At 44.0% G+C, this 16,518-nt stretch overlaps 1 protein-coding gene across 1 annotated transcript in view; it reads left to right on the top strand.

Annotated features, from left to right (window-relative positions):
• LOC149460579 (uncharacterized) overlaps positions 1-16,518 on the top strand; it is a 186,419-nt gene that overhangs the window by 96,641 nt on the left and 73,260 nt on the right. Inside the window, exons 11-13 of the mRNA XM_089679463.1 lie at positions 5,547-5,642; positions 14,138-14,217; positions 14,310-14,421. Of these exons, the coding sequence (XP_089535589.1) occupies positions 5,547-5,642; positions 14,138-14,217; positions 14,310-14,421 (288 nt within the window). The remainder of the gene's footprint in view (positions 1-5,546; positions 5,643-14,137; positions 14,218-14,309; positions 14,422-16,518) is intronic.

Here is a 16,518-nt window from a genome sequence, read left to right as displayed (position 1 = left end):
GATCAGCTCTCTCACTTTGCTGACAGGAATTGATGTATAAGTCTGGATACTGGGCACTATGGGGGAAATGCTTAATCCATAGTTCCATTTGTCAGTGTCCATTGTTACATAGCCAACACTTGGCTACTATACAGTGTATATATATATATATATATATATATATATATATATACACACACACGGGTGTAACTGTAAGGGTCGCAATTGTGAATGAACCCCATGCTTCAGGGGGCCCGAGCGGCATCTCTGTCACACCTGGATAGGAGGGGATAGGAGGGGCAGCGGGGTGGCATATAGAAGAACCGATTCCTCCTCAATCACATTGCCCCTTCTTTTAACATTGCCTCCCTCCTGCCACACTGCCCTCCTCCTTTCACACCACCCCCTCTTATTGCTCTGTCCCCTTCCTGTCACATTGCCTAAGTACCCTTATTCAGTCACATTGCCCCCCTCCTGCCACAATGCCCACCTCTTCTGTCACACTGCCCAGGTACCCTTCATAGATGGAATGGCTGCATTACTTTTCAGACTTTCTTTTATTTTCATCTGGTGATCTGGCCAGTGTCTATTATTTTTCAACAGAACAAGCTCTCCTACAGATGTAGCAGTTAGAGGGATGGGACATATATATATATCCCAGTCTTAGTCCGTAGGGTTCAATATTGAGTTGGCCCACCCTTTTCAGCTATAACAGCTTCAACTCTTCTGTGAAGGCTGTCCACATAGTTTAGGAGTGTGTCTATGGGAATGTTTGACCATTCTTCCAGAAGTGTATTTGTGAGGTCAGGCACTGATGTTGGAGAAGAAAGCCTGGCTCGCAGTCTCCGCTCTAATTCATCCAAAAGGTGTTTTATCAGGTTGAGGTCAGGACTCTGTGCAGGCCAGTCAAGTTCCTCCACCCCAAACTGACTCATCCATGTCCTTATGGACTCTGCTTTGTGCACTGGTGTGCAGTCATGTTGGAATAGGAAGGGACCATCCCCAAACGTTTCCCACAAAGTTGTGAGCATGAAATTGTCCACAATGTCTTGGTATGCTGATGCCTTAAGAGTTCCTTTCACTGGAACTAAGGGGCCAAGCCAACCCCTGAAAAACAACCCCACACCATAATCCCCCCTCCACCAAATTTTACACTTGGCATAATGCAGTCAGGCAAGTACCGCTCTCCTGGCAACCGCCAAACCCAGACATGTCCATCGGATTGCCAGATAGAGAAGCATGATTGGTCATTCCAGAGAACACTTCTCACTGCTCTAGAGTCCAGTGGCGGCGTGCTTTACGCCACTGCATCCGACGCTTTGCATTGCACTTGGTGATGTAAGGCTTTTATGCAGCTGCTCGGCCATGGAAACCCATTTCACAAAGCTCTCTACGCACTGTTGTTGTGCTAATCTGAAGGCCACACCAAGTTTGGAGGTCTTTAGCTATTGACTCTGCAGACAGTTGGTGACTTCTGCTGGCACTGAACCCGCTCTGTAATTTTACGTGGCCTATCACTTCGTGTTGTTCCCAGTGGCTTCCAAGATTTCTCCAGGAATCACTTGCCTACAGGATGTGGGACACACTGCACTACTAGTAAGTTAGGTTATTAAACATGTACAAAGTAAGGAGCTAAACTTTAACTTTATCCACTTGGTCCTCACTTTACCTGTTGGTGTCTTTGTTAGATCACTTTTCAGAGGAGTTTGATAGGCAGTGAAGAAGATATATGTTGCCTCCTGATTGCCTGTTTTAACCCTGAAAATGCAGATCCACTGTGCAGCAACCCTGTGCATTGCATGCAGTTGTGGCACACTCCCATTAACTTGAATAGGTCTTATGAAATCAGTGCCTTGATGCCTTTTAGCTGCCATGTATATGTACATTATTTTTTGTTTGTATCTGTGATAATGCCAAAAAGCAAAAGTGCGCATTTTGTTTTTTTATCTCACACTGAGATTGAAAAAAAAATGGAACCCTACTCTAAACACACTGACCTTAACCTTTTACCCTTGACCCTGACACTATCCTAGTTTACTCCCTGATCTAATTACCTTGTCTTTGTTTTTCTTTTACACACAGACTTTTTTTTACATTCTTCTTCTCTGACTAGGAGAAGCAAGATACACTGTATCTTCTCCATTCTGAGGTGAAAGAAAGTACAAGGCAGGGTTTACTGAGTGATCACTTTCAACCTGGGTTCACATATATGCAGTGCGGTATATCACATGTGATTCGCACAGGAACCGCACCGCATTCCTGTGCAAATCACATGCGATTTGTGTGCGGTGCGTTTGGAGCCATACATCATGTATGGCTCTAATCATACCACACCAACATAAAAAGGTGCAGGACCCTTTTTTGGGTCCACACTAGAATCAAATAGTATGGGTATTCACACCTATGTGATCCGACTCTGCAGATCGAACCCCATTTTGTGGACTGCTTTCGGGGTACTTAACATACACAACCACAGCGGTTCACATGAATGGGGTGCGATTCTGGTGCGGTGCAATGCGGAATTCGCACAGAAAACATTGCGAATTCTGCACGGTATCAGTGTGAACCAGGGCTAATAGCCAATCACAGACTGTCACATCAATCACGTGATTGAAAGACTGTCCCCTTGGTTTCCAAAGTTAGTACAAGACTCAAAGCTTTCAGGCAGGCCCTAGGGGATGCAATTTTCTTTTCTGCAACCAAGGGTTCTCCCCTTGCTAGGGTGCGGGGAGCCATCCCAGCCAGGAGAATAAAATTATTATTGCTGGCAGCTAAAGCGCTGGTAATAATCGCATTCTAAAAATTCAACAGGCTGGTTGTACCCAAGTCAGTCAATGGATCAACTTGGGTACAATCAGCCTGCCCATACAAGGATCGAATCTTGGCCAGTCCCTGCTGAAACCGGCTGAGATTCTAACCATCCATGGCCAGCTTTATTCTCAGTGCTGGGAGCATACTTCCAGCACAAACGCTGGTGAGCATTTATGTGGCATCTCAGAAGAATGAGCAAGAGATACCTGTGCCCAAATCCCAATAGCTAATGCATGTATTTATCTATCAGGTGCTAAAGGGGTGTACCCACATATTAACACTAGAAATTCTGGAGGAGCATCTGCACACTGGTATATACCCTTACAAGCAGACTATGCAATAAATTGGGATATTTGGTTCACACATATTGCAATACATGTTTAAGCTGGCCAACTGTGTCAAAGTAATCCCCCACTTTGTCTTTTCCCCTATGTTGGCATTGTGTCCACAGTAACATTTGCCTAGGCAGATCAGAGTAGGACTGGCCATAGAGGGATTACTTTGATGCAGTTGGCCAGCTTAAACATGTATTGCAATATGTGTGAACCAGATATCCCTATTCTTTATTGCAAATTCTGCAGGAAAGGGTATATACCAGTGTGCAGAGGGCCCGTCATAATCTCAGAAGAATGCTCGCTTCATTGACATTGTGTATATGTGTTACATGTTGATCTAACCATACACATTAAGATTCCCCCATTTAAACTAAAGAGCTTGGATGGAGAAATCTTCTTTGCCAGTCATTACATTCTGACAGCTGCTGCTCCCCTGTGCAGTGGGTAAACAATGATGGAAAGAAATGGTGCGGGACACCTCTCTGCATGCATCCCATGCTGAGTGTCAGTGGTAGGAGAGGAGAGAAAGCAGAGGGGGTTTGAAATCCTCAACGCTTTCTTTCCTCTCCTGTGAGATAGGGAAACAGCTCTCATTGTTTGAACACTGTTTGTGTGGAAGTAAATTAATGTTTTGACTGACATTCTGCAGTTTAGCCACAAGATGTCACTGTTTTTCTAACACAGCCTCATACTGCATAGATATTTGTATATTCATGAAGAGGTGGGGTTTTGCACACAGAGTTGGAGAGAACAGGAAGGAGAGAGGGAAGCCATGTTTTGGAGCATGGTGAATAAGGGGCCATGTGAGCTGAGAATCTGATGACATCCAGGTGTGAAAGTGTCCCTCAGTAACCAGAGATTGCTGCCAGGAATACAGATGAGATTGCTGCCAGGAAGCTGATGAGATTGCTGCCAGGAAGGCTGATGAGAGCAGAGGAACTAAGCAACATATACGGCAAGACCGCATGCTTGTTGGCGAGACATTTGTTCTGTTCAGAGTCACCAGCGCATACAAAGCAGACCCGGGTCGGTAAGATCATGCACGCACCTCATTTCAGTGTTGGCACCTTGAGACTGAGTCCAGGCCTATAGTTAGTTAGTTAGGGTCTCTGTTTGGGTCAGGTCACAAGTGTTGTTACTGATTATTGGAAGGACTCCACAACTTAAAGTGACATTTCACATTGGAGAGCTGATAAAATCCTACAAGCTCAAGCCAGACTGGCATTTGCTCAGAAGGAATACTCAGGCACGTGCTACAGGACCAGTTATGGGAGGGGGAATACTGTAGATTTGTGTAAGATTGTAAGCTGTTGTGCTGCACCACAGGCTAGCCCATACCATACACCCATACACTGATTCCTGCTCTTTTAGGGTAATAACAGGTAAGGTGTGGCAGCTTATTTGTGCCCGCCAGTAGGTCAATTACTTCACTTTCTACCTTCATCCATCAGAAGGCGCTGTGCTGTGCAGCACAAGGGTCTCAGCCTTTGGGATGGGTGTATCTAAATTTATTATATGTTTCCAGCATTTGTGGTTGTGTTTATTTGCCACATCTAAGTAAAATTCTGTTGTGGCAAAAGCTGGTGTTGGGGTTGCTTTCCTCGTTCGTGACTTCACTGTATCCTGGGGAGCCCACCCCAGTACACGGCTTACAGTTCAGGCTAGACGGCATCTGATTGGTTAGCACTGTCACATGGACGGTGCTGACCAATCACATGAACCATCACATGGATGGCGGCGGTGCTCACTAATCAGATGCCATATAGCCAAAATTGTCATCGCAGAAAGGAAAGGAAAGAGAGCGCGAGGATTTCAAATCCCTGCTGCTTTCTCTCCTCCTTCCACTGGCACTCAGCATGGGATGCCTACAGGGAGGTTTCCCGCACTGCTCCTGTGTCAACTCTGGCTATGACCAGCCTGGGTTCACACAGGAGCAGTGGGGAAACCGCATATGATTTGGACAGGAATCTCATTTGTGTTCAAATCGCATGCTAATCTTTGCGGTGCAATTTGTGTCCATAAATGCAAATCGCACCATAAAGTATCGGTTAAGGTATCAGGAATATGAGTACTCATGCAAATACTCAGTATCAGCACTTTTTTTTTTGGTGTTCATTTTGTAATGCCATGGAAGTTTTCACATTTACTTTAATTGTTTTCACAAAGAAATATTGGTTACAGAGATAATATTTAGTAAATTAACAAGCAAAGAAGAAATCTTCTCATAAGATTGTATGTGCATTTAACATATGTGATGCATGATATTTGCCTGGAAAAGTATCCCTTATATAGCCATCCAAACACCCTGAGACTGATTTTTTTCTGGAGGAATTTAAGATAAAGGGTACATTTTAAGGATACTGCATACTTTTTGTGGTCATTTAATCATGTCTTTCCTTAATTTTGTTATTATATTTGGAGAGAAATCAGCTGCTGGCACAAGATCTAATGACATAAACAGACAAAAAGGAACAAGTGGCCCCCCAGTGACAGAAACAGATGGTCATTCATATACAGGTAGGTTCTGTGTTCAGTGAACTGACTTTAAAATAAAGAGGGCAAGATTAAAGTTAACCTTCCCTAAAGGAAATAAAAGGGCTGCCATTGCTGTCCCTCTAATCATACTAGTTTTCTGGCTTAGTTATTTACCAGCAACAAGTATAAAAGTCACATTTAGGGATAAGCGGCTTAAAGGGGAGTTCCAGTTTAATTAAAAAAAAAAAAGTCAGTAGCTACAAAAACTGTAGCTGCTGACTTTTAAAATACAGATACTACCTGTCCCTCAGTCTAGCAGTGTCCTCACCATGGTTGGTTTCACCGGTCGTCTTCTCTCCCCGGCACTGGCATCTTCAGTGTGGGATGGCTTCAGCATGCGGCTTCACAGCCGGGTGCCCACTGCGCATGCGCAAGTAGCGCTGCGCTTTGTGAATGGTCCTGTAGTCTTCTGAGACATGTCACATGTCCCAGAAAACTACGGGGAGGGAGGGGGGAGAACAACTTCTGCTTCCGATCGCCTTAAGTAATCGCACTGGAAGTGGGAGCGGGTACCTGTCAAATCTGGATACCCGCTCCCCCCCATCCCCAAAGGTGCCAATCCTTAATGGGCAGCAGGGAACAAAGCCTTAAAGTGCAACTTCCCCTATTGGGTGAAGCTCCGCTTTAAGCTGGCTATAGACAAATCAAAATTTTGGCTGGTGATTTCGATCCCTCTATGACTTCATTACAACCAGCCTATTGGATTGTTTTCATGCAATCACTGCCAGCAGCTATAACCACCAGCAGTGCTCATTGTGTCCTGCAGGCAGGGAAGGCTCTCCTCCAGCGAACACAATAGTGTTAGCATTCCCCCATCAACTCTGACTGTGATGGAGGAATCAAGCAATTTTTCTTTCCTTCCACCTGTGGAAGGAAAGAAAATTGTATAATCTATGGGTTGTTGTAAAGTCCAACACCAGGAATTAAACAAAATCGCCTTAAGTAATCGCACTGGAAGTGGGAGCGGGTACCTGTCAAATTTGAATACCCGCTCCCCCCCATCCCCAAAGGTGCCAATCCTTAATGGGCAGCAGGGAACAAAGCTTTAAAGTGTAACTTCCCCTTTTGGGTGAAGCTCCGCTTTAAGCTGGCTATAGACAAATCAAAATTTTGGCTGGTGATTTCGATCCCTCTATGACTTCATTACAACCAGCCTATTGGATTGTTTTCATGCAATCACTGCCAGCAGCTATAACCACCAGCAGTGCTCATTGTGTCCTGCAGGCAGGGAAGGCTCTCCTCCAGTGAACACAATAGTGTTAGCATTCCCCCATCAACTCTGACTGTGATGGAGGAATCAAGCAATTTTTCTATCCTTCCACCTGTGGAAGGAAAGAAAATTGTATAATCTATGGGTTGTTGTAAAGTCCAACACTAGGAATTAGACAAAATCGCCTTAAGTAATCGCACTGGAAGTGGGAGCGGGTACCTGTCAAATGGAAGGAAAGAAAATTGTATAATCTATGGGTTGTTGTAAAGTCCAACACCAGGAATTAGACAAAATCGCCTTAAGTAATCGCACTGGAAGTGGGAGCGGGTATCTGTCAAATCTGGATACCCGCTCCCCCCCATCCCCAAAGGTGCCAATCCTTAATGGGCAGCAGGGAACAAAGCCTTAAAGTGTAACTTCCCCTTTTGGGTGAAGCTCCGCTTTAAGCTGGCTATAGACAAATCAAAATTTTGGCTGGTGATTTCGATCCCTCTATGACTTCATTACAACCAGCCTATTGGATTGTTTTCATGCAATCACTGCCAGCAGCTATAACCACCAGCAGTGCTCATTGTGTCCTGCAGGCAGGGAAGGCTCTCCTCCAGCGTACACAATAGTGTTAGCATTCCCCCATCAACTCTGACTGTGATGGAGGAATCAAGCAATTTTTCTTTCCTTCCACCTGTGGAAGGAAAGAAAATTGTATAATCTATGGGTTGTTGTAAAGTCCAACACCAGGAATTAGACAAAATCTACCTTTTTTGGTGGCCCCTGTTCCCCCCCAACCCCCTTTCCCACACACAATGCAAGGGTTTAATGCTCCTTAGGGAGGATGAAAAAGCTGCATCACTTACCTTACACCCTGCTCCAGCTGAATCCAGTGCTCTCCTGCTCTAGCTCCAGCGCTCTGGGTTGCAGTGGTCCCTTGTCTTCATTATATGCAGTGCAGGGCTAATATCCCTGCATTGTTAATGGAGGAATCAGGATTGGGACCAGAGCCAAGAGCATCTTAGAGAGGAGGCTTTGTGGGGTTGGTTGCTATCCTGAAGGGACCCTCCTGGAGCAAAGAATAAGGTAAGTATTGCTCCTTATTCCTGCACCAATAGACTGAACAAAAAGTTAACCCTTACAGTGCAGGGTGCCTCACTGCAAGGTTAGATTTTGTGTAATTCCTGGAGTTGGGATTTAAAGCCTAACCTAGGGAGATTTGAAAATTATTCCTTGCAGTAGAGCTGCGACTGCCCCTGCCACAATATCCCAGTTGTAATGTACAGTATTTCTTTTCTCCACTTTGACTATACCTGTGAGTAGCCCCACCTTATTATGTACTTGGATTTTTTTTTGCAATCTCTTGATCCTGCTCCTCTTAACTCATCTCTTGTCTGCACTGTAAAACAGAGGAAGACTTGCAGTCATCAGCTGTAAATAGAAGGGTTTGGAGAGCTACATCAGACTGTCTCATACTGAACACTGTAAACCTGTTAAGGGAAAATAGGATCCGTCATTAATCAATTTGCTAGAAATTTTGCGTATATTCAGTAAAAAACTTCACTTGTCAGGTAATCATACACTGTTGTCAATATAAACCACAGAGTACACAATCCACTGATGTCTAACAGTGACACTCTACCCATAACAGAGCATACAGTTGCAAGAAAAAGTATGTGAACCCCTTGGGATTACGTGGAGTTTTGCATGAATTGGGCATAAAATGTGCTCTGAATGTCATCCAAGTCACAACAATAGAAGAACACAGTCTGCTGAACATAATACTACACAAACATTAGATGTTGCCATGGTTTAATTGCACATAACATGTAAACATTCACAGTGCAGGGAGGAAAAAGTATGTGAGGCCCTAGTTTAATGACTTCTACCAGAGCTAATTGGAGCCAGGAGTGAGCCAACCTTGACTCCAATCAGTGTGATGATATTGGATGTGTTGCTGACAGCTGTCCTGCCCTTAAAAAACACACACCTGTTTTGGGTTTACTGGTTTCAAAAATCACTGTCTGATGTGAACCATGCCTCGCAGAAAAGAGCTCTCAGAAGACCTACGATCAAGAATTGTTGACTTGCATGAAGCTGGAAAGGGTTACAAAAGTATCTCCAAAAGCCTTGATGTTCATGTGTCCATGGTAAGACAGACTATCTACAAATGGAGAAAGTTTAGCACTGTTGCTACTCTCCCTAGGCGGGGTCGTCCTGTAAAAATGACTGCAAGAGCGCAGTGCAGAATGCTGCATGAGGTAAAGAAGAATCAGAGTGTCAGCTAAAGACCTACAGAAATCTCTGGCACATGCTAACATTTTTGTTGACACATCTACAATAAGGAAAACATTAAACAAGAATGGAGTACATGGGAGGATACCACGGAGGAAGCCATTGCTGTCCAAAAAGAATATTGCAGCATGTTTGACGTTTGCAAAAGAGCACCTGGATGTTCCACAGCACTACTGGCAAAATATACTGTGGATAGATGAAACCAAGATTGAGTTGTTTGGGAAGAACACACAACACTATGTGTGGAGAAAAAAAGGCACAGCACACCAACATCAATACCTCATCCCCACTGTAAAACATGGCGGAGGAAGCATCATGGTTTGGGGCTGCTTTGCTGCCTCAGGGCCTGGACGGATTGTTGTCATTGATGGAAAAATGAATTCCAGAGTTTATCAACACATTTTGCAGGAAAACGTACGACCATCTGTCCACCAACTGAAGCTCCGCAGAGGATGGGTGATGCAACAGGACAATGACCCAAAGCATACAAGTAATTCAACAAAACAATGGCTGCAACAGCACAGAATACGCCTTCTGGAGTGGCCCAGTCAGAGTCCTGACCTCAACCCGATTGAAATGTTGTGGCATGACCTTAAGAGAGTGATTCACACCAGACATCCCAAGAATATTGCTACACTGAAACAGTTTTGTGAAGAGGAGTGGTCCAAAATTACTCCAGATTGTTGTGCAGGTCTGATCTGCAACTACAGGAAACGTTTGGTTGAGGTTATTGCTGCCAAAGGAGGGTCAACCAGTTATTAAGTCCAAAGGTTCACATACTTCTTCCTCCCTGCACTGTGAATGTTTACATGTTATGTGCAATTAAACCATGGCAACATCTACTGTTTGTGTAGTATTATGTTCAGCAGACTGTGTTCTTCTATTGTTGTGACGTAGATGACGTTCAGAGCACATTTTATGCCCAATTCATGCAAAACTCCACGTAATCCCAAGGGGTTCATATACGTTTTCTTGCAACTGTATGAGTGTACTTTATAGATACAACACAATTCAATACATGTGGGTTAGGAGGTCCTGCTCATGAGAGCTTACAATCTGATAGAGAGGGGCAAGCACATATAAAACTTGATAATGTGAGGGATGAGCTGATGGAGAAAATAATTTTTAGTGGAGGTGGGAAAGCCATCACTGAAAAGATGAGTTTTCAGGGATCATCTAAAACAGTGGTCTCCAAACTGCCACTTGGGGCACTATTCCTCCCAGCGATAAAAGGCACTATTTCTCCTATTGACACCAACAATGAGGAACCATTCCTTCCACTTACACCAACAGTGACACATAATTCCTCCCACTTCCACTGGCACCAACAATGGTGTATAATTTCTCCTATTTACACCAATGTAGAAATACCAACAATAGGGCACTATTCCTCCAATTGACACCAATGGTGGGGCAATAGTATTTCAATTTATCACCAGTGATGGGGCACTAGTTTTCCCACTGACATCAATGATGGGGTACTTTTCCTCCTGCTACTGACTATTGCTATGTAATTTTCTTACTCCCAAGCCTGACGCATTGCTGCTCCCACAGATGCTGGGGTATTTTCTATTATCACTGGCCACAGTCCAGCCCTCCTAAAGTCTGAAGGAGAATAAACTTTCCCTATTAGTTAGAAAGTCTGGATACCCTTGATCTAAAGGCAGACAGGGAAGTAGATAGACAGGGTGGGGTAGCGAGTTCTAGAGGAGCACTGGAGAAGTCCTGGAGGTGAGCATTTGAGGAGGAGACAAGGGGGCTGGAGAGCAGAAGGTCTTCGGAGAACAGGAGAAGAGGACAGTCTGGGTAATATTTTGAGATGAGGTTGGTGATTTAGCTTAGGGCAGAGTTATGGATGGCTTTGTATGTTGTTGTTAGTGTAGCCCTCTTTTGGAGAGGGGGGGGGCATGACACATGCCCTCCCCAAACAAGATATGTAATTAAATAAGAGAACCAGAACTTTCACTATGTGGTAGAGTTGGTTTGATAATAAAGTTAGCCGTGCCTCCACCCAGGACAGGGCCTCTGTGAACAAAGGCGATTCTCTGGTTCTCTTGTTTCCAGAGGGAGGTACAGAAAAGGGTGGCCCTAGAGTGGGGACTGGACTTCCATGTGTCTCACAAAGCATCATGGGCATCATCGAGGAGTCCAAATCAAAGTGGTAAGATGACCTGGTCTGGGACTAGAGGGGCCTCATACTGAAGAGGCCTGGATTAGGTTCCAGGATATTATCCGCCTCCTGTCCGCCATATAAGGAAATGATGGGCGCAAGCCAGTTTTCTTGTTCTGGGAGGACGTCATATGAGGTCCTTCCACTCTAACCGCGTGTGCGCTCCCCCGGGGGCGTGCAGCTCGGCGATCAACGGAAAGAGCCGACGTTGGCTCTGTCATGTGATCAGCTGTGTCCAATCACAGCTGATCGATTGTAAATAAGGAAATGCCGGTTATCAGCATTTCTCTCCTCACAAGCTGTCATGCTGACAGCTTGTGAGGAGAGCCGGTAATTGGCATTACTCAGAGGGGACATGTAAACTGATCATCAGGGGACTGATGACCAGTGTGCCCTAATAATCAGTGTAACCCCATCAGTGTCACCTGTCAGAGTCCATCAATGCCACCTGTCACTGCCCATCAATGCCACTTGCCAGTGCCACATCAATGCCACATATCAGTGCATACCAGTGCACATAAATTCCACATATCAGTGCCCATCTGAGTTGCCTTTCAGTGCCACCTATCAGTGCCAGTCAGTGACACCTATCAGTGCCAGTCAGTGCCGTCTATCAGTGCTGCCAATTAGTGCTGCCTATCAGTGCCAGTCAGTGCCGCCTATCAGTGTGTATCAGTGCCGCCTAATAGTGTCAGTCATGCCACCTAACAGTGCCAGTCAGTGCCACCTATCAGTGACAGTCAGTGCTGCCTATCAGTGCCAAATATGAGTGCTGCCGTTCAGTGCCCATCAATGATGCCTGTCAATGCCCATCAGTGCCACCTACCAGTGCCTCCTCATCAGTGCCCATCAGTGCTGCCTATCAGAGCCCATCACTGCAGCCTCATTAGGCACATCAGTGAAGGAGAAAAATCACTTATTTACAAAATTTTATAACAGAAACTAATAAAATACTTTTTTTTCAAAATTTTCAGTTGTTTTTGGTTTGTTTAGCAAAAAATAAAAAACCCAGAGGTGATTAAATACCACCAAAAGAAGGTTCTATCTGTCTCAAAAAAATTATACAAATTTAATGAGTACAATGTTGCATGACCGCGCAATTGTCATTCAAAGTGCGACAGCACTGAAAGCTGAAAATTGGCCTGGACAGGAAGGGGGTATAAGCGCCCTGTAGACAAGTGGTTAAGCAGGAGTGGAGCAGGGGCCGGGCCATCTACAGCAAATACTGCTGAAAATGACTGCCGTAGGATTCAAGGCCAGCAGATCCTGTTGCTTTTTGGACTGGCTGGACTCATCACTCTACCCTTATATTCTGCTATGCTATTTAAATGGACATTTGCTGAAGTGCCGCAATACTCTAAAAATGCTGAAGATAGTTAGAGCTAGGATTGTGTGTCTGTTTTTCTTCCCCTGTTCTGCAGCTACCCCAGGAAGGCTGTCTTCTCCTGCTCAAGAACAAGAAGAGTTAATACTGTTTATGGAGGGTTTCCCTCAAGGGGGAGGTGCCCCATGCTTACTTAAATGCACTTGTATATATGTTGCCATATGTTGTCCCTTGCCTACTATTAGCTACAGGGAGCTGTAGTTAGGATGTAAATATGTCAAACTTGCAATGTAAATACGTAAAGTGTATATATTTTATTTTTTTTATAAAGCATGTATTTGTACATATCCCCTTCCAGATTTGTTCCCTTTCCTCCTCAATTTTTTTTATATTGGATGCCCCGCTCCTGGGCTCAGGAGCCATTTTTGTTCCCCAGACAGTGAGGGCGTGGCTGTTTTGTAGTGGGGGTGGATGTAATGCCCTCCAGGTTAGGTAGGTCATTTTTTTGTTAGATAGAGGCTGAGTAGCAGCCTGGGGATGAGTCAGAGCTTTTGGACTCTCCCACCTTTCCAGAAATCTGAGAGCTTTCTGGAGCAGGAGAGAGGAGGGAAGGAGGCCCAGATCTGCATGTTTGAGGGACCTTGGCCAATCCCCTGGCAGGAGGTTGGGCATGGTGACCAGGGCAACCCTAAATGTGGCAGAGCCTGGGGGAAGGTGTGCAGTGTTGGGTGGAATCTGGATTGAGGAAAGCTTTAGTGAGGAGCCTGGGAGAGGACTCCAGGGAGGGGATGTACAGGCAGGTTGCTGGAGAGGAGGATCTCCACTGTCTCAACATCTCCTGTGGAGGACAGCCTGTGTAGCTGGGAAGGAGGCAGCCCAGTATAAGGCCTGAAGGCAGCCACCAACCCACTAAACTAACAAGAGAGGACAGTGTAAGTACTCCTACACATTCTGGGCCGGATAAGGGGAGAGGACAGTCAGGTATAACACCTAACTAGTTTTCCATCTGGGACTGTTCAGTCGGCAGCTTTTGGACTCTTTGCTCAGGGATACCCTCAGGCAGTTGGGTGAAAAGAAGGAATCATCTGGAATCTGAGGAGGTACACCTAAGAGCATTTAGCGCTCTTCAAAAAGAGGCTGTTGCAAATCCAAATCTTTGTACATAGTTGATAAAGAGTTGTCCTCAAGTTCTTCAGTTCCTCAGGCATCCCATATACCCCTAGACCCTATCCAAGTGTACCCCTCAATAATAGTACAAAAACAAGCTTGAGGGCTGTTTACTGACTCCAGTGCTGCCAAGCTGTGCAGAGCATAGGGGACCCAAATCAAATCCAGCAGCCCTTACAAGGGTGCTACATATAAATAAATAAATAAATAACTATAAATAAAAACTTATATAAAATATTGTGTATTATACTAAAACTAAATAATATAACATTTCAGATTATTGCTGCTGTAAATTCCATTCTGTTTTTTGTTCATGTTTTTAGGAGGTTATACTGATGATGACATAAATACCACTTCTGCAAAAACCAGCCCAATTCCCATGACTCTTCTGACTCCAGTGATGGTAAACTGTATTCAACAACAAACTTCCATTGTCTTAATATTTCCCAAGAAAATATTCTTCTTATAATAAGTGTACTATTCGTATAATTTCAGAGAGTCCCATCGCCAAGTGCTGAGGCCCAGAGTAATAAAACAACATTATATATCCTAATGCTCATCCTTGCCCTGATAGCAATCGCATTTACAGCTGTGATGGTATACAGACGTGAGTAAACGTTTTTTGTTTTTTTTAATCTTGCTTTGTCAAGCTGATATAACACTTATGCAATGCTATGAAGTGCTATAAAATTTACTTAAATATATATACAGTGGGGATCGAAAGTTTGGGCACCCCAGCTAAAAATTTGTATTAATGTGCATAAAGAAGCTAAGGAAAGATGGAAAAATCTCCAAAAGGCATCACATTACAGATTAGACATTCTTATAATATGTCAACAAAAGTTAGATTTTATTTCCATCATTTACACTTTCAAAATAACAGAAAACAAAAAAATGGCGTCTGCAAAATTTTGGGCACCCTGCAGAATTTATAGCATGCACTGCCCCCTTTGCAAAGCTGAGACCTGCCAGTGTCATGGATTGTTCTCAATCACCGTCTAGGAAGACCAGGTGATGTCAATCTCAAAGGTTTTAAATGCCCAGACTCATCTGACCTTGCCCCAACAATCAGCACCATGGGTTCTTCTAAGCAGTTGTCTAGAAAACTGAAACTGAAAATAGTTGACGCTCACAAAGCTGGAGAAGGCTATAAGAAGATATCAAAGCGTTTTCAGATGTCAATATCCTCTGTTTGGAATGTAATTAAGAAATGGCAGTCATCAGGAACAGTGGAAGTTAAAGCAAGATCTGGAAGACCAAGAAAAATATCAGACAGAAGAGCTCGCAGGATTGTGAGAAAAACAATTCAAAACCCACGTTTGACTGCACGATCCCTCCAGAAAGATCTGGCAGACACTGGAGTTGTGGTACACTATTCCACTATAAAGAGATACTTGTACAAATATGGTCTTCATGGAAGAGTCATCCAAAGAAAACCTCTTCTACATCCTCACCACAAAAATCATCGTTTGAACTTTGCAAATGAACATATAGACAAGCATGATGCATTTTGGAAGCAAGTTCTGTGGACCGATGAGGTTAAAATTGAACTTTTTGGCCGGAATGAGCAAAGGTACGTTTGGAGAAGAAGGGGCACAGAATTTAATGAAAAGAACCTCTGTCCAACTGTTAAGCATGGGGTTGGATCAATCATGCTTTGGGGTTGTGTTGCAGCCAGTGGCACAGGGAACATCTCACGAGTAGAAGGAAAAATGGATTCAATAAAATTTCAGCAAATTTTGGATGGTAACTTGATGCCATCTGTGAAAAAGCTGAAGTTAAAGAGAGGATGGCTTCTACAAATGGATAATGACCCTAAACACACCTCGAAATCCACGGGGGATTACATCAAGAGGCGTAAACTGAAGGTTTTGCCATGGCCTTCACAATCTCCTGACCTCAACATCATTGAAAATCTATGGATAGACCTTAAAAGAGCAGTGCGTGACAGACAGCCCAGAAATCTCAAAGAACTGGAAGACTTTTGTAAGGAAGAATGGGCAAAGATACCTCAAACAAGAATTGAAAGACTCTTGGCTGGCTACAAAAAGCATTTACAAGCTGTGATACTTGCCAAAGGGGGCAGTACAAGATATTAACTCTGCAAGGTGCCCAAACTTTTGCAGACGCCATTTTTTTGTTTTCTGTTATTTTGAAAGTGTAAATGATGGAAATAAAATCTAACTTTTGTTGACATATTATAAGAATGTCTAATCTGTAATGTGATGCCTTTTGGAGATTTTTCCATCTTTCCTTGGCTTCTTTATGCACATTAATACAAATTTTTAGCTGGGGTGCCCAAACGTTCGATCCCCACTGTAAAGCCATTTTTTCTTTTTTTTAATATGGTTGAGGAGGGTAAACCACTAACTTTTTTTTAGGTGTCTGTCTTATTAGGGAGTTCCCCTCCATTCCTGTCCTGTAGACTCAACAGGAAGTGAGAGGATGCTTTTCCATTCTTTCTAGTAATGGTAATCAGGACAATTAATGCAGGCCATAGACGGTTCGTTTATCGGCTGATTTTTCGTCCGAAAGTATAATCAGCCGATTTTTCCACTGTTAATGGGGCAATGTCATCAGCCAATTTTTGCAGTTCCTCCTCATTTCTTTTATCGGTCATGCTGGTGGCAACAGAACGACCGATATTTTGTTTTTCAGTCGAAAATGAACCATCTATGGCCTGCAAAAGCTAGGTTCACACTTG

This window comes from Staurois parvus, unplaced genomic scaffold (genome assembly GCF_062004578.1).
Source record: "Staurois parvus isolate SC_StPar_1 unplaced genomic scaffold, SC_StPar_1.0 ptg000225l, whole genome shotgun sequence".
Lineage (NCBI taxonomy): Eukaryota > Metazoa > Chordata > Amphibia > Anura > Ranidae > Staurois > Staurois parvus.
This window is presented reverse-complemented; position numbering and strand designations above follow the sequence as displayed.